The sequence below is a fragment of the Lepisosteus oculatus genome, chromosome 29 (genome assembly GCF_040954835.1).
Source record: "Lepisosteus oculatus isolate fLepOcu1 chromosome 29, fLepOcu1.hap2, whole genome shotgun sequence".
Classification (NCBI taxonomy): Eukaryota; Metazoa; Chordata; class Actinopteri; order Semionotiformes; family Lepisosteidae; genus Lepisosteus; species Lepisosteus oculatus.
Genome location: NC_090724.1, coordinates 2,837,398 through 2,859,863, shown reverse-complemented (window position 1 = coordinate 2,859,863; position 22,466 = coordinate 2,837,398). Strand labels below are relative to the sequence as shown.

General features: G+C 43.6%; 1 protein-coding gene and 1 long non-coding RNA gene across 3 annotated transcripts; one reads left to right on the top strand and one right to left on the bottom strand.

The window, feature by feature from the left end:
* The first annotated feature begins 208 nt into the window (after positions 1 to 208).
* On the top strand, positions 209 to 4,262 carry LOC107079663 (uncharacterized). Of its 2 annotated transcripts, XR_001480594.2 has the most exons (3): positions 224 to 334; positions 3,378 to 3,602; positions 4,173 to 4,262. It is a non-coding gene; the product is annotated as an uncharacterized lncRNA (long non-coding RNA). The 2 variants fall into 2 exon arrangements; XR_011183976.1 differs by lacking the exon at positions 4,173 to 4,262 and having other exon boundaries at positions 209 to 334; positions 3,378 to 3,690.
* A 243-nt stretch (positions 4,263 to 4,505) lies between these two features.
* On the bottom strand, positions 4,506 to 21,963 carry crsp7 (cofactor required for Sp1 transcriptional activation, subunit 7). The gene is made up of 3 exons (XM_006639793.3): positions 21,466 to 21,963; positions 7,563 to 7,637; positions 4,506 to 6,665 (listed from the first exon to the last, which is right to left on the bottom strand). Exons 1-3 carry the CDS (start codon positions 21,535 to 21,537, stop codon positions 4,929 to 4,931), a joined length of 1,884 nt encoding a protein of 627 aa, XP_006639856.2. The 5' UTR covers positions 21,538 to 21,963; the 3' UTR covers positions 4,506 to 4,928.
* Between the last annotated feature and the right edge of the window lie 503 nt (positions 21,964 to 22,466).

The following is a 22,466-nucleotide window of genomic DNA, read 5'->3' as shown; positions in this document are numbered from 1 at the left end:
CTGATTAATGAGGGGCGCACCTTCAGTTCTTTGTAAACCCAAACGGAATTCAGTGCCGGCAAATTAATGTTTACTTAATGCCGCGGTATCACAAAACTGTGCTCAATAAAATTTCATAGATAATACGTTTTTTTTTCAATTTTTTCCTAAGACCTTTAGCAAATACACGATTAGAACTTGTAAAAATTGTGTCGACGAAACACCTGAGTTAGGTGTATGCATTGTGACGTCAGCACTACGACTCACTGCGCAATTTAAGTTCTTATGCACAATACAGAAGTTTCCAGTTCCTACGTCCACACCCTGAGGGAATTAGGACTGTGCTCGACAGTCGGTAAGATGATCTTTCATGCTGCAGGGCTTTGTTTGAGAAATGTATCGCTTCCTGAATCCCTAACACACAAGATGATGTGGAAGAATTGATCAGATACTGTATCGCTGTGTGCAAGATGACAATCTCTTAGTTTTATATCAAATCTTCAGATAAATCTTGCATCTTGAGCCCCTATACGTTTTCAAATCATTGGTTCTGTAGTGTTGAAAATGGTGTCACATTATTCCATAGATGTTTCGTTATCCAGCTGGTCTTTTATTTTCCCGCTGAGCCTGGTTTCCAGCTCCTATTGTGCTGCATTGCTCAGTAATTGGTTTTTCCGTAAGTCCACTGGTGCTCAAATGTTTCCAGTAATAATGTGAGGTCAGACCGTGGCGGTTCACCCACAGTAACTCCCTGGCAATCCTTTCCACAAACTGCCTGTTGTGTATTGTACATGAGCATACCGGCTAGCGTCTCCGAACACTTTCTTTTTAATTGAGAGCTTACTGCACTGGTAAGGACCGGTTGGCGAGGAGCAGAGAAACCTCCACCTGTTCCTGCTTTGGAGCAAATATCCTTTAACGATCACGTTCACGGTCCTGTGCATACTGGCTTTAAATCTACTGCACAGAGAAGTTGAACTGGGGCCGCATGTGGGCACCGGGGTCAGTCAGAATTGCTGCCTCGCAGCTCTGGGGGTCCCGAGTCCAAAAAACATTGAACTCGCTTTGGTCTCCGATATTCACAGTACAATTAATTTAGATGATATTCGTTATCTCTGAAAGCTTGCTCGGAAAACGGTTTCTAGTACTTACACTACAAATAGAGAATAGAAAAGCTAGCTTCTATGAAATAATTCATAGTTATATTTATTTTTGCAATGTTTCCAGTCAGCAAAGCTGTTTTGTGGTGCCGGCACATCCTCAAAAGAGCCCCTAGATGGCAGCATCTGCACTAGCGGCTTAGACCAGCTCGAACATGCTTGTGTAAGCAGATCTAGAAGCACAAACTCGTGAACAGTAACAAGAGGAGTGCCCCACAGGTCTATAGCAGAGATGGATCTCTGAGCATCATAAGCATCGCTGTGCATCCTTATCCTACCAGCCTTGCCTCGGTTGCTCCTGACTTACTCACTTCAGCGTTTGTGCCTCAGGAACCAAGCCCTCAGCTGGTGTGCTTTTCACCCCCATGAATCAAACACAGTGATGAGAGCGGAGCTTCTCTGCCCATGGCCTAGACCCTTCCCTGGCTCTGTTACTTCCACCCTGCTGATCAAATCAGACACTACTGCCTCCCTTCCTGCCTGGATGCCCGTTGGGTTTTCCCAGCTGTGATCCCAGGTCCCATGTTTGGCAAGCAATCAGGAAGTCCCTCAGCAAGTTTAATCGGCAGTGTGAAAAGTCAACAGGTTTTGCCCAGCCTCTAATCCTGGCTTCTAGCCAGAGTCTCCAGCAGGGATCTGGGAGAGCCACACTCCAGCTGGATTTAGGACTGTTTCAACAGGCAATAACCAGAGACCTGGAAAACATGTTACAACTGAAATAAGCAAATAATTTGTCCAAGAACACCATTCTGAAGTCAACAGCAATTAAACCCCTCCACACTCTGCATGGGACCGGGTTGAATACTGCTGATTTACAGCTCATTAAAGAATCCATGTAGCTGTTAATCTACTACATTTATGGTCACTCTTCCAATATGGAATGTACTGTGGACCAGGTGTTTCCTTCAAGTTATTTAATTCAACAAATATATCTCACATAGGGATGCAGGCAAGCCCTGCTCCTCCAGTCCTCTGTACTCCGATGCAATACTCCAAGGAGTATTGCAACAGCCTTATTAACACTTAATTACTTAATTGGTCTGATTCCTGAAATGTGTTAAACTAATGATTCAACAGAACAAACCCTTACACTGGAATGGAAAAGCCAAGGTTGTTCCAGTGACAGGCTGATGCACTCGTAGTGCAGTCAACTTCAGGGGGCTGTGTGATTGCATGGTCACTTGACAGCAGCACAAATTCCCCTGCTTGTTAAATGGGACAGTGGTAGACAGGTCTTCGAAAGTTGCATTTCTCTCTTCTTGTAAAATAACATTTTTAGCTCCTCTAATTCAAAATTATTTTATCTGAAGAAGGCAGTGTATTACAGCAACGCACTGGTTAACTGGTACAGTGTATGTCCTACCAGACGTCACACAACTGAAATGCTACTGTAGATCTTTCCCATCACCCCGGTTTTCAGGAAAACAGATCCACATTTACCCTAACAGTTCAAGTAGCTGTGTTGAAGTTAGTATTGCAAGATGGGTATTACAATCAGATAAGTTTCCCCACAATTTGTATATAGTTTTCAAATCATATAACATTGTAGCACTTCTCAAGATGTGTATTATATACACCTGTAATTTTCTAGTTGGCCAGTTTTGTGATCACGTTCAGTGATTTCAAGAGGCGTTTTGGTACTAGAGATGGGATTGTGCTAATGATAATATGCACAGCTTATAGCTGTATTTTACCCATTTACAGTAATTCATTTCCATGTAGTAACTTCTATGTAAACTATTAAAAGTCTAGGTCACCGGGGTACTGAATCCAATGGAAAGGATTAAATTCAGAAGGATCTCATGAAAACATCCACTGGGAAAACAAATCATGGTTTCACCACACTGAACTTCCCTAAAGCATTTAATCTCTGCTTGGGCCTCAAGGGATGAAAAGCACATTTAGAAGGACTAGGTTTCAGGGCACATTTGAAGTGAAACAACCTAAGTAACCAAATATACTGTAAGAAATACTCCATTACAGCCAAGGTCCTTCTCACACCAACTCTTTCACTGGTTCACCCCAATCCCAGGCAGTTCCAAAGTCACCAACATCACCTCATCAGCACTGACATGTAACAAGAGTCGGCAAGACAAAATCTGTCAAGTGACGCTTCGTAAACTAAAATCGATTGCATGTACTGGAGGTGCCTCACCCCCATGAAATTGGTTACTATAGAAATTACCCATCACCTTCGTGAATGGACTGTCCAAGACTTGCTTACTTTTTGCCTTCCAGGACCTCCAGGCCCTCCATCCTCATCCATTGTAGCACGGGAATCTCCATTTCCTCCAGCACAAGCAGAAGCAACAGAATTTCACATGACGTGACCATGCTTTCACAGTTAGCAGCCCTCCTGAAATTTTTTAAGCATGGGGACCACCATCTGTTGCTCTAGAGAGTGCCAAGAAGGGCTGAGGAACCATGTAGGAGATCGCCACACACACACGCCGCCGTCGTAAGGTGAAATAAGGAGGGGAATGTTTTTTCAGCAACATTTTTATACAAATACACTTCAATCCATACATTTATTAAAATACTCATTTGTGCATTTTTTTGTGTTTTATTTCCACATTTATATGACAACGTGTCCACTGAAAAGGACCAAATAGCAAAGTTGCTCACTTCTGCATCCAGCTGAAACAGAAGTCTAAGTTCTGTACATTCACTAAGGCTCTGTTTTTTGCAAAAAAATGTGTTATGATTTTTTTTCCATAAGGCAAACGATATCTAAAGGAATGTATAAAGGAACAAGTATAGTTCCAGCATACAAACTGATCTTTTTTTCTTATTTTGTCCTCACAGTACAAAGTTGCCATCTAGAAACACCCTCTGTTTCGCCATTTTTTCTTCTTTTGGAAGAGGGAGTAGGAGAGGGACAAAGGAACAGCTTCACATCTATCAAACAGGGGGGGGAAGGAAATGCAAAGCAAAAACGCATGGCTCATAGAAACTGGGGGAAAAAATACACCCTTCAGTTTTGTTTTCCTTTTTTAATACAATTTAAAAATAGATTCATTTGTTTTTTTGCAGACTGTCACTTTTCTGTACGAAAGAAGAATCCAGTATGAAAGGGGACAGGAATGAAGTACTGAGGGAGAGGAAGGGGTATGGAATGTTAGAAGCTACCGGTTTGGCCAGCCTTCTCTTATGAGGGGGGAACAAAAGAAATGTGCAAAAACATGGGCATGCCCAATTTCTTCCCCACTGGTATTGCAGAACATATCAAACAGAGGATGCATGATGCAAACAGAACAGCTCTACAGGGTTTTTTTTTTTGCACATTTTGTTTTTAAGAGATTCCTTCACTGCCAAATGAAAAAAAAAAACAAACAAAAAAAAAAAGGTCAAATAAATAGATGCATATGTGATAAGGAAACTTTATTCATTTCTTTTGATGCCACATAAAGCCTCTTTTACCTGCCAACACAATGAGCTCCAGACTGCTGAGCTGCTGGAATGGTCATCCCTGGTTTGTGGCAGACTTTGCTTTCTTTCGCTCTCCCCTGCTCCCCCAGAGCCTCGCCGGAGCCGAACTGGATCGCCCCCAATGTGAACCCCAATTTGCAATTTGTTATAGTTGGTAGCAGCATACTGCAAACAGGGCGCGGCTCTGTCTCCGAGCGGAAGAACTGCGCAGGCCAGCCCCTCGCTTCCCCTTGAAGGCAGCCTCATCTCGTTTCTTTTAAGTGGCAGGCAAGAAGGGGGAGGGAGTACAGCAGTTCTGCCTTCCCCACTTTCTACAGCGGGCGTGCACTCCTCCATTCCTGAAGCATTAAAACCACACGCTCAGTCTAGGCAGACGTAGGGCAAGATGTGTAGTTTGCTCTCATCCCCGTGAGGGTCCAAGGATATGCACTGCGTCCAATCGTACCAGTTGTCCTTCGTGTCGAAGCAGCCGTTCACCCCCGGCCAGCGCTCCTGGTGTATCCTGTGGAGATCCTCCGTGGTCACGTCCCGGCTCACCCCCGGCAGGTCCGTTTCGGAGCTGTCCGGTACGAGAACGTGCGTCTTCCGGGACTCTTTGATATCGTGTTCCTCCTGTTTCAAATACTCCGTCATAAAGAAATGGGCCCCAGGGGTCTGAGCCCCCGAGGACGTGAGCAAACTGCTCTGCCTGCTCAGGTAGGACTGGATGATTTCGTTCCTGGATAGCTCCTTCCAGTTGGTCTGCTGGAAGGGACTGGGCAGGGGCGCGCCAGGCTTCTGCTTGAGCACATCCGTCCTGTGCGCCTCGGGTAGGGGCAGCCCCACTGGCTCTTCCCCCTGGTAAGATTCTTTGTGTGTCAAAGGTTTGATCTGCCCAGTCACGGGGTCAAACGTGAGCTTGCGCTCTTTTAACCTCACCGGCTTTGTGCTCTCCTCCATGGCCGGCTGCCCGTCCAGGTTGACCGTGTAGTCTCTGGGCCTGTACTTCTTCTTCCGTTTGCTCTCGGAGCTCGAGGCCGCCCCGTCGCTGTCCAGCTTCGCGGCCTCCGAGGGGAGGCCCAGCCCGTGCGGCACCGTGCATTCCGAGTGGTGCAAGGCGGTTCTGGAACCGTGCGGAGAGCTGTGCGGCGGCAGTTCGAGCGTCCCCGTGCTGTGCTGGAGCCGCAGGTCGGCGTCGGCCGGACCGTGCCAGTGCCTGGAGCTCTCGGGTCCCGGGGGCTGGGGCCCATCGGTATGCGATACTTGGACAGGGGGAGTTAAAGGCTGGGGCAAAGGCAAGGGAGACTGCACCCGAGCAGCAACATCCAGAAACCTGGAACTCTGAGACGGGCTCGACAGAGTCCCTTTTGGTGCATATGTGGTTGGCCGCTTGGCCATTGTCTCCTCTTTAATACTTCTTGGGCTGAAAGAGGCGCAGCGGGGGCTTCTGGGCTGGGGCTGCCCACTTCCTCCTCCTCCTCCTCCTCCTCCTCCCGATACTTCATCCATTTTTGCATGCTGTTGCATCACAGCAGTTTTGAGTAAGGAGGAAGTGCTGGGAGGTTTGGCAAGTCCAGGAGAACTGGTGTGAGGTCTGACGGCGTTCACCGGAATCTTGTTGTGTTTGTCGTTCTCCAGATGTTCCGTTCTGCTCCTGTCGGGACCTGGGAGCCCGCTGGGATCCAGAGGGCTAGGGAAAGGCTCCGGACTGCCCCCGATCCCATTCGTAGGGGGCGGGGTGGAGTTCTGTAGCCGGTCATTTGCAGCCTTTGAAATTTTTGCTGACAAATGACCGTCTCTTTGCTCTCCCTTGCGCTTGCGATTGCTGGATTTCTCCAGCTTGGGAGAGTAAGAGTTGTGAATGTCATTCCTGCTTTTCAGTTCTTGCACTGGTTTGCCCACAGGGCTCACCGCAGGAGGGGCGATCTCCGGCCGGCAGGGGTGAGAGCCGCCATTGGCCGAGCCAGGTGTGCCCGGCCCCCCTCTCGGCAAAGTTTCATTTTGGCCGGGCTCAATTAGCTTCTGCCAGTTCCTCAGGAGCTTCTTGGCACGCTTGGCGAGATCTTCATCCTTCGTCTTCTTCCTCACGTCGTTGATTAACTTCCCTAGCCGAGTTTCCTGCATTAAAAAAGGTATATTATACATTTTCTGCCTTAAAAATCAGGCATATTCTATCTATGCTCCAAAACGGTGGTTCTCAGTCCTGGTCCTGGAGTACTTCTGTCCCTCAATCACCAGTGCTGTGAGGTACAGTAGCTCTAAGCTACCCGTTTGATTGTTTTGGTTTTTAACAACACTCAACGTGCTTTATTTCTAACAATATTGGTACATACAACTTCATGCAGTCTGAATTTGCCAGTTCAGAATTTCCTTGCTTATTTCAGCATTTACAAGGTGATCAATTGATAATGAGCAGACACAGGTGATAATGATACTGACGGCTCCTAAAGCGCGTCAGTGTTTTTCCTTATGTTTTTATTCCAATTGGTCCAGTTTCTTGGTAGTACACCTCAATAAAAGCAGTCCTGAAGCTTGCAAATTAGCTGAGCATTCTCACCAATTGCAAACCTCTCAGCATTTTAAAGAGCAGAAAAATAATTTAAAAAAAACGCCCAAATTAAAATAGCCTGCGCTTTCAAACCAGAAGAGAGAGGGGTTACCCAGGATTGAGAACTCTTCCCCTGACAATTGATGTTCATTAGTTACAAAGCAACATCACATTTCCATGCAAAATACAAGATGTACAATCCTTAGCACATTCCAATACAGAATACTTTCAAAGAGAAATAGAACTTAATGTCTCACACTAGAATGGTGAATAATGCATTTTTTTGGTGGTGAAACTTTTAGTAACACTAAATCTATTATAGTCGCGTTTTAAAGACATTCACAAACTGTTCAACTTTGTAAGAGGCTGAATGGTCCAAGAAGGCAGTTTTATTGAGAGTCTAAGGGGTCTCAACAAGTTAAGGCGCAGTCTGAGGTTCGTCATGCAAGGTGCATGTGGAATCTCACCTCGAGTGCTTCTTTGGTGATGGGATATTTCTCCAGACTGGAGATCACTTCCAATACGGCCACCATGTTGCGGATCTGTGGGGAGTTAAACAAAACCTCACATTAATGAGAACTCTAAGATCTAGGGCAAATAAATGAATCTTGTATACTGAGAAAACTATGTTGGGAAAGAAGGGAAAACCTGTATAGTACATTCAAAGGCCAAATTAAAAACAGCACTGAGTTTCATGCATTACTCCGACCTGCTAGGTACAAGGTGAAGGATTAGATCTAGATTGCACCCCATGGCAGAGAATTTATAGGCACCTGGTTTGAAGTATTATAGGCATGTTAAAATTTACTTTCACCAGAGTTTTTTGTGTCTACTGAAGTGGTTTACATGTCCCAACAAGTTCAATCTGTGCGGGGATAACCAGTTTATTAAACAAGTAAATAGTATCATACAGGAGTCAAATTACTCAGATATCACAAGTGGTTATTTATATAATGACCCTCAGCCTGAGTGCAGATTGAGATCCAGCGGGCAAATTCGGGATTCGCCATCTCCCAAGTCTCAGTCCTTCCAGCGTGTTAAAACACAGGCCCCACATTTGGACAACAGCGACTCCCAGTTGTGACCCCCATGCAGCTTCTGAGAGAGCTGTCCACATTCATCCTAAATGTTTTGAAAAGGGTATAGTAAGTTCCCCAAAAATTCAGATTTAAGTTCACTCCATTTGCAATTGAATGGCTGTGATAGTGCAAGTCATTATAATTAATGTTATCGCAAATTAATGCATTACTTCTGTGTGTATAGAACATTTGATGTAAGGAATCCAATAACATGGATATATATACCTTCAGTTATTCATGAATTGAATGGATTTTTACCTGCTGCCTCAACAGTTGTGCAATACAGTAACAGATACAAACACCACCTGGTACTGTACAGGAGTATACACTGTAATAGTTACACTGTGGCCTCCATGAAAATATCCCACACATGTACCTCCGTCCACCCCAAAACCTCACTCAAGATGAGATGGAAGAGGTTGAGGAAGAAAACAACCCAAAACCCCACAGGTGAGAAGTCCCTCCATGCACACACTCCAGCTGTGTGAGCTCAAGAACCCACTATACTTTTGAGCACATTACTGTTGGGCGATCATAATGCTGTTTTTGATCAATAACTGTTAAGGGTGAATGTATTTTTATGTTGTATGTGTTTGGACAATTACCATAGGGCCATTCTTTTACAGTGCTAAATCACTATACTGTACTCCATAGTCAATTTATCTGACAGTTATTCAGTTCTTTAGTGAATGATAACAAACTGACGTTTGATTTGTAAAAGTTCCACACCACATAGTGAACATGCGGCAGGAGCTATATCCCACTAATTCCTCCAACGCCAATATCTACAGTAAAATTGACTTCTGATAGTAACAATACAGTCAGCCAACGATCGATTTATGGCAGAGAACAAGCACACCAGCACCACAACCTGAGCAACATCTTTGAAAAGATGGATCATTCTGCAAAAGTGGACATTTAGCATTAAGAGACCATCTGTAATGACAAGAGTGACCTTTTTGCAAACAAAATTAAGATTCAAAAGGTAGGGGCTTAATTCTTAAGATGTGAAATCTGCATTTATCAGGAATGGATTAGATTAATTCCATCAACCTCGTCACCGAAGCCAAGTCCATCACTCAGCCACAGCATGTGGCACATCAGGTAGCCCAAGCTACATAAAAGTTCACCTGACAACATTTTCACTTTTGCCTTTCTTGTTCTAAAGACAGATTTGTACAAGGGGGGCATTAGACCTAAATACAGAAAAGGATTACAGCATTGTGATTTTGTACTTGCAGTATTCCAGTATCAGTTAATGTTAATCCTATAGCAGTGCGAGTCACTTTCATAGTCATCTCTAAAAGGGACTCTGTACAATTAAGAATTGGTGGTTTGATTACAAAGACTCTGCAGCACTAGCAATTAAAAGTGGTTATTTAGGAATGATGTGCTCCATTTGTTCCTGCTGATATGATTGCAATGTTCCAACATTCAGAAAGAGTGCCAACTCCCAAAAATCTCAATGCCAAACTCTCAAAAAAAGAAACCTGGAACACTACCGACTCCTACTTATCAAGAAAGCAAAACATTAAAAAAAAGCAAGATATCTAATGTTTATCCCCGTCTGAACTTTTGCTGTTGCCTTCAGGTTTCATTGTGTCACAACTGTTTTCCTCAGATTTTCTGTTTTTTCTTTACGATTTAAAGTCAGACAATGTTCTGTTTGCCCTTTTTATTACTTCCTCACATTGTCTGGAAAGTGTAATTGATATGCCAATATAAGCAGCTATGCTGTATTCATAGACATTAAAACTAATTTTTCCCCACCTTATATGTATAACTTACGTTCTTGCCACATTTTGCAACTATACCAGAATCTAAATCACTGATATAAACTAGGACGAGCAGCAGTTACAACACAGATCCACTAATTACATCAAGCTGATTTGAGTATTCACCACTAATGTGAGGATCAGGTTTCCCAGGAGCCTCCACACCAACAATCTTGTAAACACCTTGCACATTACCAGCAAGTACAGGTGTTAACCTTTCTTCAGGAATGGTTAGATGCCCATTAGCAAAAATCGGAATCAACTGGTGTTGCTGTTCAGAGTAGAGGAACAAAAAGATCAATTAGAAGTCTCTGAACTAGTTGGCCCATAAAGCTCTAGAAGAAAAGGCCAATCCAAAGAATTCCAGGAGCGATCATCATGCAAATAAACCATTACCTATGAAACATCTTTTCTGCAAAAAAAAAAAGCAATAAATCTTATTCGGTCTTTAAAATCTGACTTCTGCCTTCTCACGATCTGCATAAAGTAGGGATAAACATGTGCCATAAAGGTGAAATTAGTGGGTTTGTATGGAGCAGTGTTTGAACCACTGGCACCCAAATACATTTTTAAGAGAATGCTTCCTGTCCTTAACTCTTTAGCTACTTGGACTCAGGATTTATGTGCATGCCTATAATAGCATCTTACCACACAAGACATTAATTTGAATCATGTAAAACACTCTATATAAGACGCGACACAGAAGCTATAAAAAAACACTATGAGGCACTGCTTTTAAAATATAAAACTGAAACCAAGTTTGCATGGGCTTTCAGGACCACAGGTGTGCGACAGCAAAGTTCTACCGCCTCGAAACCTCACTGCGCAGAAACGGTTCAGCCAGTTTCAGTCTCTAGATCCAGGCACACCAAGATGAAAATAGCAATTGCTTCTGAAAAACACGCAGTCACAAAATGACTCGGGTTTCTTTGAGGCAGTGAAAATACATAGCCTGAAACAATAGACAGCGCGATTTGTAAAGAAACCAAGACAGCTAGTAAGTTTTTTTAGAATGTATAAAAGGCAACAGATCAAAGATATCACTAGTTTAATAATCAGATTTTCAAATCTACTGAAATATTTTTCCAAATTGAATCATATTTTGTATTCACACATATACATGCTTCTGGAAACTCTCAAAGAAAATCTTCAAAAGGAAAAAAAAATAAAATAAAAAAACATCTAACAAGAGAGAACATTTAGATTCAATATGTAAATAGATCCACTGCACACTCCTGTCTTTAATATATGTGATACAAATTATCAACAGCTGTGTTGGGAGATAAGGCTCACTGGGATAGTCGTTCTAGTGTCTTCTACAGTCCTTCAAGCATACAAAGAGTTGCAATGCTAGAGAAAGCTACAGGTGCCTAAAAATAGCCAAACCATTCTCCACTACACCTCACACCTGTTTCCAGATCCCTGATGATACATGACAGACAGCACAAATCGCTGCTTTTCCCATTACAGCAACCAACTCACAGTGGTCTCCAACCCAGGACTTGAAGAACCCAGATGGGCTTCAGTCACTCAGTAAGGATCATATTAGCCTTGACTAAGCAATATCCAAGAACTAATCCAGGGCTTGAACCTCTGGTTTATTACATGTGAATGTGGCTATTTGTGACAGTTTTCTGCACCAAACCTTGTGAATAGAGGCCGTGCTGTACTGTCGCTAAAAAAAAATGGTACAAAATTACATAAGAAAACATGTTTGCAGAAGAACTGCTGCCACTGGAATGCTTCTGTTCACTCCTAAATACTACACCAGTTCTAGTGCAGCACAATTGAACTATTTTTCACCAAGAGAAATTGACTCAAAGCAAAACGACCTACAGAAGAACTGCAAACAATATAAGAAGGTTTGATTTTAACAAGTCAGTAATCCGGAACTGCTGATGCTAATAAAACTCCAACAGGTGTAAGCTACAAGTGTTCTCACCTCTACGGTCTGCATTATCACAGCATCAAAAAGCAGACCATCAGGTTCAGAAACGTTTTTATCCCCATTTGTTGCAGGTCAATCAAACAACAAATAGCTAAAAACGCTGACTGACTACCGTGCATTACCAATGACTGGTAAGCCTTTTGATCCACCATATCTATAAGTACTTTAAATGGAGAACAACTGAAATAACTCAACATTAATTTTAATGTGCTGAATGATGATCTATTACATCATATACTGCACACTGTTGTTTACTATTGTATATTGTCTTCTGCCTATTTGATGTATACCGGATGATACCGTCTTTTTGCGCTACTCACTTACCAGTTTATTTATTGTCCTCACCTAACTGTACACAGAACAAGCATGAATAAGAATTCCAAAGTACTTGTTACAAATGGCAAATAAGCTTTGAACTTGAAGATAACTGCAAAACATAGAAGATGAAATCTACGAAACCTCCAAATTGTTTTAAAAGTGTATTGGACTTTTTAAGCTTTAGAGAGTATTTGGAAAGGACTCGAGTTAAGGTACAAGAAGTACACTCGTGCTGCAGATGGCTCACTTGCAGGGAAATTCCTGGCCAGAAAATTATAACTCAGAAGCAATACAAAAATTTCACAACTGCAAAGCTGTATTTAACTCTGCTCATTTCACACTATCTCTGAAAATTTAATCCAGATAGATTCAGGCCTGCAAACGGTAGGCAGGTTCGCAACAGAATGGAACAAGCTGCCAAGCCTTCCCATAAACTGCAATTCATGGTGATCGTAAAAGCCAAAAACACGCCAAAGCCAAGAGTCAAAGAACGATCCCCAATAAGACCAAGACAAAGTCTTTTGATCCATCATATACACAGGTACTTTCAGTAGAGAACAACTGAAATAAATCCATCATTCAACACATTAAAACCTTCCTAAATTTATATAACCTAAGGTTTTGCCCAAATTGGTTTTATCATGATTTTACAAAACGACATACTGTATGCTGTGCATCAGTGAGACGTTCAATGTAGTGAAAGCAATCAGTTACCCACTCAAGCTCTTCTTTACACTGTGGAAGTCTGTTAGGTGTGGCAGGTACTAACTCTTAAACCCAGTGGCTGCCCAGTGGAAAGACCCTTCCCAACGGTCTCCTGCCAGAACAGCCTGATCAGAAAGACAAATGATCCTGTTGCATAGTTGTGGCCAACATGTCTGGAAACCACCTGCATTCAAAAAATCAACATTAAATCAAAAACGCCTGTCGCCATTTACGTCTTTTTTTTCCCCCATTGTAGTAAATTAAATCATACTTTATCTAACAGACTATGCTGTAAGTCAAGTGAACAAAGAAAAGGGATAGGCACTCCAGATGAAGGATGCTATAAAAAAAACGAAAATAGATGAAGAAATTCTCACAGCCTGCCATCCTAATATTGTGAATAAGAACACAAATGTATTTTATGTAGGCACTGTACAGCAAAACTTATACACAGAAGCACTATCAGCTGTCTGAAAGCACTTTTCTGTCATAGCTGAAATGAACACATTCAATAAAAAAAAAAGACTGTCCACTTTAAAAAATGGTCTTCCTTGACAGTGAACTCATCCTAAGTGTTGGTCACACCCCCCTGAACGGGTGGCTAATTTTGGAAACGCAAATGACACTTTGATATGTGCATACACTGAAGACAACACAACCAAGAAAACAGAATGGGACAAGTTCTGTAACCCTTCTTTTGGAAAGCATGTGTAAGGCTGTATTAACAAATCACTTGATGAGGCTCTTGGATCAAGGAATTCAATGAGGCTCTGAACAGGTGCCCTTGGACTTTCATTGGCATGCATTTCGGTGCGTTACATCTGCTTCCACAGATGTTCAGATTGAGTTGGCTCCAGGTGACACACAAACGCATTTTATTTCTACACAATTTTATCAAGTGTGTGTGGGGGGGGTATGGCAACAGGAGCAACAGAAAACCTCATCCTCCCCCAGCCAGCCTGAAACCTCCCGAACAACACAAAGCAGTTTATACCCTGGACACATTTGAATAGACCCTCAGAGGGGGGAGCACCAGGTGTCCTTGAAATGAATTTTCACTCTGCTGTCAAGTACTGCACATACACACGCTTGCCAGCCAGCTCCACTAGAACAAAAAAAAGAAAAACTTTTGGGGTATCCATTCCCAACACCTTAGCAAAACTGAGCTCGTTTTTCTTTCATAATGAAGAAATTACTCCTTGACGTACAATTTGTCATATTAATTTGGACCCCTCTTTTGTCCAATAGTTAGGAGGATTACCGTACCAAATCCCACATCTATCCATGTTTTAACAGCTTCATCCGGTTCAGGGCTGCGGGGGAGCTGGAGCCTATGCCAGCCAGCGATTGGCACAAGGCAGGGCACACCCTGGATGAGAAGCCAACTCATTACAGGGCAGACATGGACATACACACACAAAACAGGGCTATTTGTTTCCTAAAAGCCAATTTGCCTACCTGTACAGTTTGGCTTTAGACTGTGGGAGGAAACCCATGCGAAAAAGAGAACATGCAAACTCCACGCAGACAGCACCCCAGGTCTAGAATTGAACCCAGGGCCCCAGCACTGTGAGGCCATAATGTTGACCACTGCGCTACAGGGCCGCCCCAGTACACCACAGGCACCACAATGAAGCTTAATTTAACATCATGAGTTAGCGGAGAACAAAATCTTATTTATAATAATAACCTGGCCAAGAGGCTCAAACCACTGTGACCCAAAAAACAACAACAACAACAACAAAAAAAAACACTTGTGTTCACATCAGCTGACATATTAAATCTCAAGCCTGGTGATTTTCTGTTACTGCTCATCTCTTTCTGGATAAACAAAAGAGCAGACAGAGGGTGAATGTCAGATATTCACAGACTAACTGCACCTTCTGTAATCAAACCCGAAGCCCTGTACATGCTTTGAACTGCTCTTTACTTTCATTTTCAGTACACTTTTCATTATGGAAATCTCTAGAATGGAGGGTTGGCTCCAACCGAATTCACTCATTAATTTCCTTTTCTGTGGACTTTCAAGGATACTCAGGATTCACTATTTCTCTTATTCTGAATCTTGGGAGCCAACTGCAGAGCTGCCAGCCACACAGAAGAGCCAAAATGACCTGCGCTCAAGTTAAAATTTAACCATGCAGCATATGGGATCTTCAAAATTTCCACTGCACCTAAGCCAAAAAATGAGAAACAGTTCAGCTCAGTCCAGCTCTTCTACTTACACAGGGGGGGAATTTAACACAATTTCCCAAATTCAAGCTGCTATCACAATAAAACAAAGTCAATATTTATTTGATGCTGTTTGTGTAGTAACCAGTGTACCTCTACAAATAGCTTACTGAAGTTTTACTTGTTAAAATCAACTGTGCAAGTGGTTTGTTACTTTCTGTGTACCTTTATTGTACTTATGACCTGTAGGTGACCTCTACATGCAATTTAAAAAACTGGGCTTCCTTCATATTCTGTAGGAGGCGCTATGCACTGTACAGGAGAGCTAGGTCTTCCCAGAATGGCTTTCTGAGCAAGGCCCACAGCACGTAATTCTACTGTCTCCTCTCTGTGAAATTCTCTCATCCTCTAAGCTACTGTACTGGGAAGCCAGGCTCACGGTGGATAAGATCAGAATTAGCCTAAACTTGAATATATAGAGTAGGAAGCACTCTGAGAAAGCAACTTATTAGATCTGTTGTGGCTCTATTTGATAAATTATGGCCTTAAAAAACAAAAGATTCAGAAAATAAAGTGCATAAACAATCAAGTTAACTAAAAGAGGTTTAGTCCACACTGAAAAGCAGTAGACTCAGTCAGAAAATTGCTTTCTTCCTTTTAGCAGAAACTTAACCTCACAGACCCCCACATCAGTCAGGTTTGTAATAAGGCATTGGAAAATACAAAAGATTTTGTCTGAACAGTGAGTAAATACTTTGGTACTTTAATACAGTTTCTTTCATAAACTATGAACAAATCTATGAGCAAATTCTAATAAGTAATGAATTAAAATAAACCCAAAATGTTTTTAAACGGATCACGTGGTGGGGTAGGGCATTTCAGCAGATAATACTCTTCTCCACTATATGCCCCTTTTCTGGCACAGTGCTAATAAATTCTATTGCCGACGTGGATTCTGTGTCTTGTATCCAACCTGGCTACATTTTAGACCCAACGTTACTCAAACACGGGATTCCCTGGACTTTCCAAGGAAAAGAAAGTAGAAGGGAGTCCCCTGAAGTGAAAAGAATGTTCTTCGTTGAATCTGTATTGACTTATGCTAAAAGAAAAACTGAGCAACAATGATTTGATTTAGGACTGATCTCACCGTCAAAGTACCGAAACAGAGAGGCTCAAGCCGTAAAGGCAAATGTCCTGCGTGCAGACTGTGGTCCTTACAGCCTGGACGTTGCAGGCACATATCCCAGCGGTGCCCTTAGCACACCTCGCTTGGTTTCCCACAGAATGAGAAGCACACAAGTGACAGAGTCACTCACATTTGCCAGGGTATCAGTGTTTTAGCACAGGAGTGACCCTAGTTACTTGCTAAACACCCGCTACAATTACACGTAGCGTTGTAGAGTTCTGTTGAACCTCTGTCGAGCTGGAGCTCGATGTTAGGAGCTCACTCCCTGAAGAAAGGCGTACAGCTTGACAGTGCTTCCAGCAGAAGAGGCGCCCACTCTGGGTTCATCCCTGTGTGGCTGCGCCCAGGGTTGCACAGACCAAGACGATGAACAACAGCTGAAGCTGGAGGGGAGTACACAAAAAAAGAAACTCGCCATGCTAGAACTGAACAATTTTGGCTTGAGCCAAACTGAAGGGAAAACTACAGATCACTTGAGGTTGGGTAGCTTGTGTTGTACAACAAGCAGTGCAATTCCATTTCCTGCACAAGACCATGTAGGTATGCTAGTCACAATGCAACAAAACCATCTACAAGAGCCATGCTGAAACATACATATTCTGCCATGTTGAAAAGATAATCTACAAATCATCAATAATCAACATCAATAATAATAAATATTAAGTGATTAAGGTTCCTGAACCAACCTTTACTTTTTGAACACTGAAGAATGAACATTTTCCACAGGCTCATGAAAGGGGATTTTTTTGGTGTGGTGAATTCGCGACTCATTGGTTGACAGAGTGGTATTATGTCTCATCAGGCGAGTCAAAGTGAGAAGAGTTTACTACTTCAGCGTGCGGCTGCCCTGCTCTTTGAGGCAGCAGTCTAATTCTACCATGTGCTGTCAAGTAACCCACAAAGTCAGCCATCCAGACCCTGTAGCTCTCATGATGGCTGACCCCATTTACCTGCTGTTAGCGATTCTAGTTAGCAAGAATCTGTGAAAATCACCCAAAAAATGTACTATACTCAAAAATAAACTCTGCTTTTAAAGAAAGGTACTTCTACCCATTATTAACATTTCTATATCTTGTAATTGTCTCCAGGCTTTCACAGAATCAATGAACTACTGTATATGTCTGCCTACATACAGCACATTACATGTCAGGTGTTCACCATGCTGGTAAACCATTAAAGATGGTCTTTTACTGAACAGCATATAAACCACAGTGGTTTTTAGACACTGTTTCCATTCACTTTTGGTGACTCATATGTTGCTTGGTCAGCTTGACAAGAAACCTCTGATAATCGACTCCTTCCTACATTACAGGAATCGGTCTACTGGAACACCCTTCCAGAATGAAACAGACCTCTTTAGAAAAACAACGTGATCCGTGGCACTTCAGAGCCAGCTCCAGTGACTAGCTAAGTCCGATCGGACAGGCAGGGGAAAAAGAATTGAAAGGCCAACTCAGCATTCAGCCAACAGATATATCACCCTGCAGCTCACAACTGGCAGCCCACTGAAGCTCAGCAGGTGCGAGCCTGGCCAGTACCTGATTGGGAGACCTCCGGAGAAAGCCAAGATTGGCACTGGAAGAGGTGTGAGTGAGACCAGTAGGGAGCGCTCAACCTGAAGTCTGTGGGTCCTAATGCTACACTACTTGCAATGCAATGGGGACACTATAAAAAAAGGGGTCATCTTTTGGATGAGACATAAGACATAAAACGATGTCATGACTCTCTGTGGTCCTTTAAAATCAGAGGGGGTTTCAGAAAGAGAAGGGGTATTACCCCAGTGTCCTGCCATTAAGCACAAAGTGGTAGCATTACAGTTTGTGTTCACACACTAGAATAGGTACAGTTTATGCAGAGTAAAGCTTAGGAGCTCTGGATCCGTGCTCAAGTCCCAATTGGGACATATATTTATATATATTTGAGCAAGGCAACTCGCTCATATTGCTGTATAAAAATGGTCGTCAGTGTTAATGACAGGTGGTTCTCAAATCACTTATCCGATGGGAAAAAAAATGCCAACTCATCTGCCAGTCCTAATACCCGATGGCAGCCTGCTTTTCACCAGTGGGTCCTTGTCCCTGCCTAGTGGAAACTGACCATCATGTACAGGTAGTGGACAAAATAAACAATGGTAACACCTGTCTAAATGAGGAACACCGAGTATATTGAAAGCAAGGGTCTTCCATGCTGGAGTGGCTCACATTTTAATCAAGCAAATAACATCATAGCATGCTTAGGGTCAAGTACAAAAATGCTGGACAGACATTTACAGCTAGCATAGCTCCAGTAGCAGACCTTTGTGACTCTGAAAGAAGTGTGCTTGTCAGGGCACACCGTGTTTGACAGGAGCTTGGTCAGGAGAGGACGAAGACAGCTCAGTGTTTCACCAACAATGATGTCAGCAACAAGCACAGGGGGAAAGACAACATCAGCAAAGCACCACAGAGAGTGGAAGCCCCCACTCTCCAAGATCATGATATCCACGCATGAATTCAAAGTGCAGGGTAAAAAGGGTGACTCGACAAATTTCAACCCGGAGTGCAATCAGCCAATCGTTGTAAATGGCCTTCCCACAGCAAAGAGCACTTCCCTAATGTTATGGGGTGCTTTTACGTACAAGATTAACGTTACCCACTACTTAAAGGTATCGAGTGATCATCTCCTCCCAATGTTGCAGCATGTCTTTCCCATAGGTTGGGGGGAGGGGGGGTGTCTTCCAGGACGATGACCCCCCCCCCAAGTCACCCCGTGGTTTGATGAGAATGACACTGAGGTTCTCCGTGTGTCATGGCATTCTCAGTCACCAGATCTGAACCCAAACAGGCACTTGCAGGATATTCCAGAATAATGCCTGAGACAGTGTTTTCTACCTCCCCCAACCTTGCACGAGTCTTGTGGATGAATGGTGATGCATCCCTCCTGCAGAATTCCAGACACTAGTAGACTTTATGCCATGGTTAACACACCTCGAAGGTGGTGGCTACACACTCTATTCGGGGGAATTTTATTGGTGCTTTCATTATTTTCTGTCCACCTGTGCATGCTTTGCAATCTGCAAAACATTTTTCTTGAACGAAGATGTACTTTAATGTGGATCTGACCACATCTTTACATTGATATGCTGTTTGGGATGTCTGGGTAATTTACTTTATATCACAGGAGCTACTCCTGAAGCACTCCAGTATGAGGAAAGCAAGGACTAAAAGGCTTTTACCAATGGACTCCGGTTAAATCCGTTTTCCCTAGCCCATTTTAAGTAGGCCTTAGAAATGACTTGAAAGCATGGACAACATTAATACACCCAAGGGCACCCTCTTTCCTGTGACCCTCAGCAACTAGGAAGCAACCGAAACAAAATCACTTAAATAGGCAAAGCACACACGTAAAAAACAAAGTAATTCAAAGTGTTAGAAACTTTCTTACACATGATCTAAACTCCATGTGCCCCAGCCCCAAACTCTTAATATTCGTCAAATTAAAACGTTGTGCCTACAAATGCACATCTGAAGTTCATACCGATACTTCGCCATCCAATAACCTCAGCCAAGTACGTGAAAACACTTCCTGTGTCAAGTCTAAGCAGTTACTTCTTAGTATAAACCCCTGCCGCAGTACAACTGAAGAACTTAAGTCGGTCTAAAACACTTTAGCACGTGTCTTTAAAAGACATTTGCTCAGACATAAGCAATTCATTTCGATATAGAGTGATTGTCAGTTTTAATGACGTCGAGGGTAAATCTTGCAGGAGGCAGTACAGCACTGTAAACACTGAAAGCAGATGTCGAACAAACATAAAAAGCGTTATTTTACATTATAATTCGACTTCTAAGCAGTCTTTTTATATTCGAATTTCTTTTTCTTAGCGTTAACACAAGAAAGGAAAATATCACCTACATTATCAACACAAATGGTTGAATCTTTTATCAGTTTATTTTACTTAACATTATTTTAAAAAACAACTAAATTAGCAGGAGTATCACACGTTCTTAAACTCCTAATTAGTTTCTTGAATACAGTATTATATTACATTAAGATAGCACAAATGTATCGCGTTTTGATACAGCTAATTTCTTATCTGAAAAGAGATACGTTTTAAAAAAAAATCCAAAGTGTATTTCTACTTATTTTCCACGGTACCTAACTTGCGAAAAGAAAACGAGACGGGCGGAAAAGTTTTACATTTAGGCCGTAAACACATCTACTTCAGCGGTTCCCCCTTCTCGTAGGCCCGTCAGCTTAAAACCGAAGCCTCGGGCTCGAGTACAAGCCCGAGCCGGGATGAAGGTGGCTCAAGCCGCCGAGATATTTTGACTAGAGCAAGCGCCGAGGACCCGAACCTCCGAACTTTTAATAAGAATCGGGTTGTTAAACGTGGGGAGGCATTTTAGAAAACACTCTGTAGAATAAAGTGTGCAACTTTAAGAGTGTGTTTCTTTAGCCCCCAGATTAAGTATGGCCCTGTCAAAAGAAGAGCACTGTAGTTTAAAGCAGTTTAGACATTCTTTCAGGCTCTCTCCCCGTGCATATATGACACGTACATTAGGTTATACCCCACATTTTGGGAAAATACGAATGATTTCGAGGGCAGAAACACTGACATGTACACATCACACACACACAAGAGAGCTACTCTGAACAGGACAACGCATCCTGATGTGTACACACACTTCCACAGGATCAGTATGCGGCGGGGAGACTACCCTCAATTTAACAACCCACAGCGAACTGCTGTCCATCGCAGCCTGAAATAGGGCTGAATTATGTGTCGTTCGCCCCGTGAGGAGCTTGCAAAGCGAAACCTAAGTGCAGGGGTTGGGGGGGGGTGGGTAGAAAAAAACTATCAGCTTAGCAAACCAGCTAGTCAGCATCGAACTTGTCCAGGCGGGGACAAGTCACTCCTGCGCTTGGCTACACATTTCCCCCCCACACTGCATTTCCAACGTCTTGCACAACCTCTCGACCACATTGGACGGTGGTCGGCTCCTGGCTAGAGCCGGGAGTCCCGATGGTGGTGGTGGTGGTGGTGGTGGTGGCGGCAGGGGGGGGTCCCCTTTCGTGTTTGGTGCGCGGTGATAACCTGTAGATCGTACCGGGGACACCCGGGCGAGCGCAGCCGGAGCACTCGCAACGCACGGAGATACGGGGGAGAGAGAGGGAGAGGGAGAGGGAGACAGCGCCGTTACTCACATTGCTCTGGCTATCGATGGCCTGTAGCAGCCGGTCTCTCATCTGCTGCGGGGTTGCCGAGGCCGCTGTCATTGCCTGGGCTGGTGCGGATCGGCGGACTGGGCAAGGGGGAAGATTCCTCCGAAGAGACGGGTAGGTGACTTGCACACACTCACAGGCCTTTCGGGAGATGTGCTAGGAAGTGGCGCGGCATGTTTTCTGTGGCGCTTTTTCTCTCGCTCGCTTTTCGTGTGCGTGTGTATATGTGTGCGTGTGTATGTATGTATATATCCCGGGAGAAGGAGCTCCGATCTCGCCTGTGCTTCACTATCACTCCGGCGCTCTCCAAACTCCAAGGCTCCCTGAAATAAACTGGAGCAAAACGCTCGCCCGGCGCATGATGGGAACTACACCGGACGCACGAAAGCACTCGACGTAACAGCCTCGACGTCGTCACGTAGCCACCTGCTAGTGAGACACATGCTCAGACGTCTGACAGGCTGGGCCGGCGGTACACGCTGGGACCACTGGGTGCTCATAAAGGGAGGTGGGCCGGCTTTTTTGGAAATTGCAGCGTGCATCGCGGAACAATGAGATTGAGACGTGTGACACACAGGAGCACACACACACACACAGAAATACATTGCTCTGGAATCCGCGCACACCTGGTTTAGCACAAAAGGCTCGGAAAGCATGGAGCCGAGATACAGACCGGCCTCTCGTTTTAAGCTAACGTCTGCCCTGGATTACGTGCAAGCCCAGGTCCCGATTCTCACATGAACTGCGAAGAAAAAAAGTCACAGCCCCGCCGCGCAGTTTTCACGCCACAGCCGAAATTTCTCGATTTAATGCAATTACTCGTACTTTCTAGTCATCTAGGCACTGGCTGGGGTGGGAAGAGGGAGAGTCTGCGTCCTCCATAAAACTGAATTTCTATACCAGGATACAGCGATAAACTGGGTTTGAACATTTAAAAACAGACACGGCTTCGACTGTTGAAGAAGTGGAAGCTGTAATTAAAT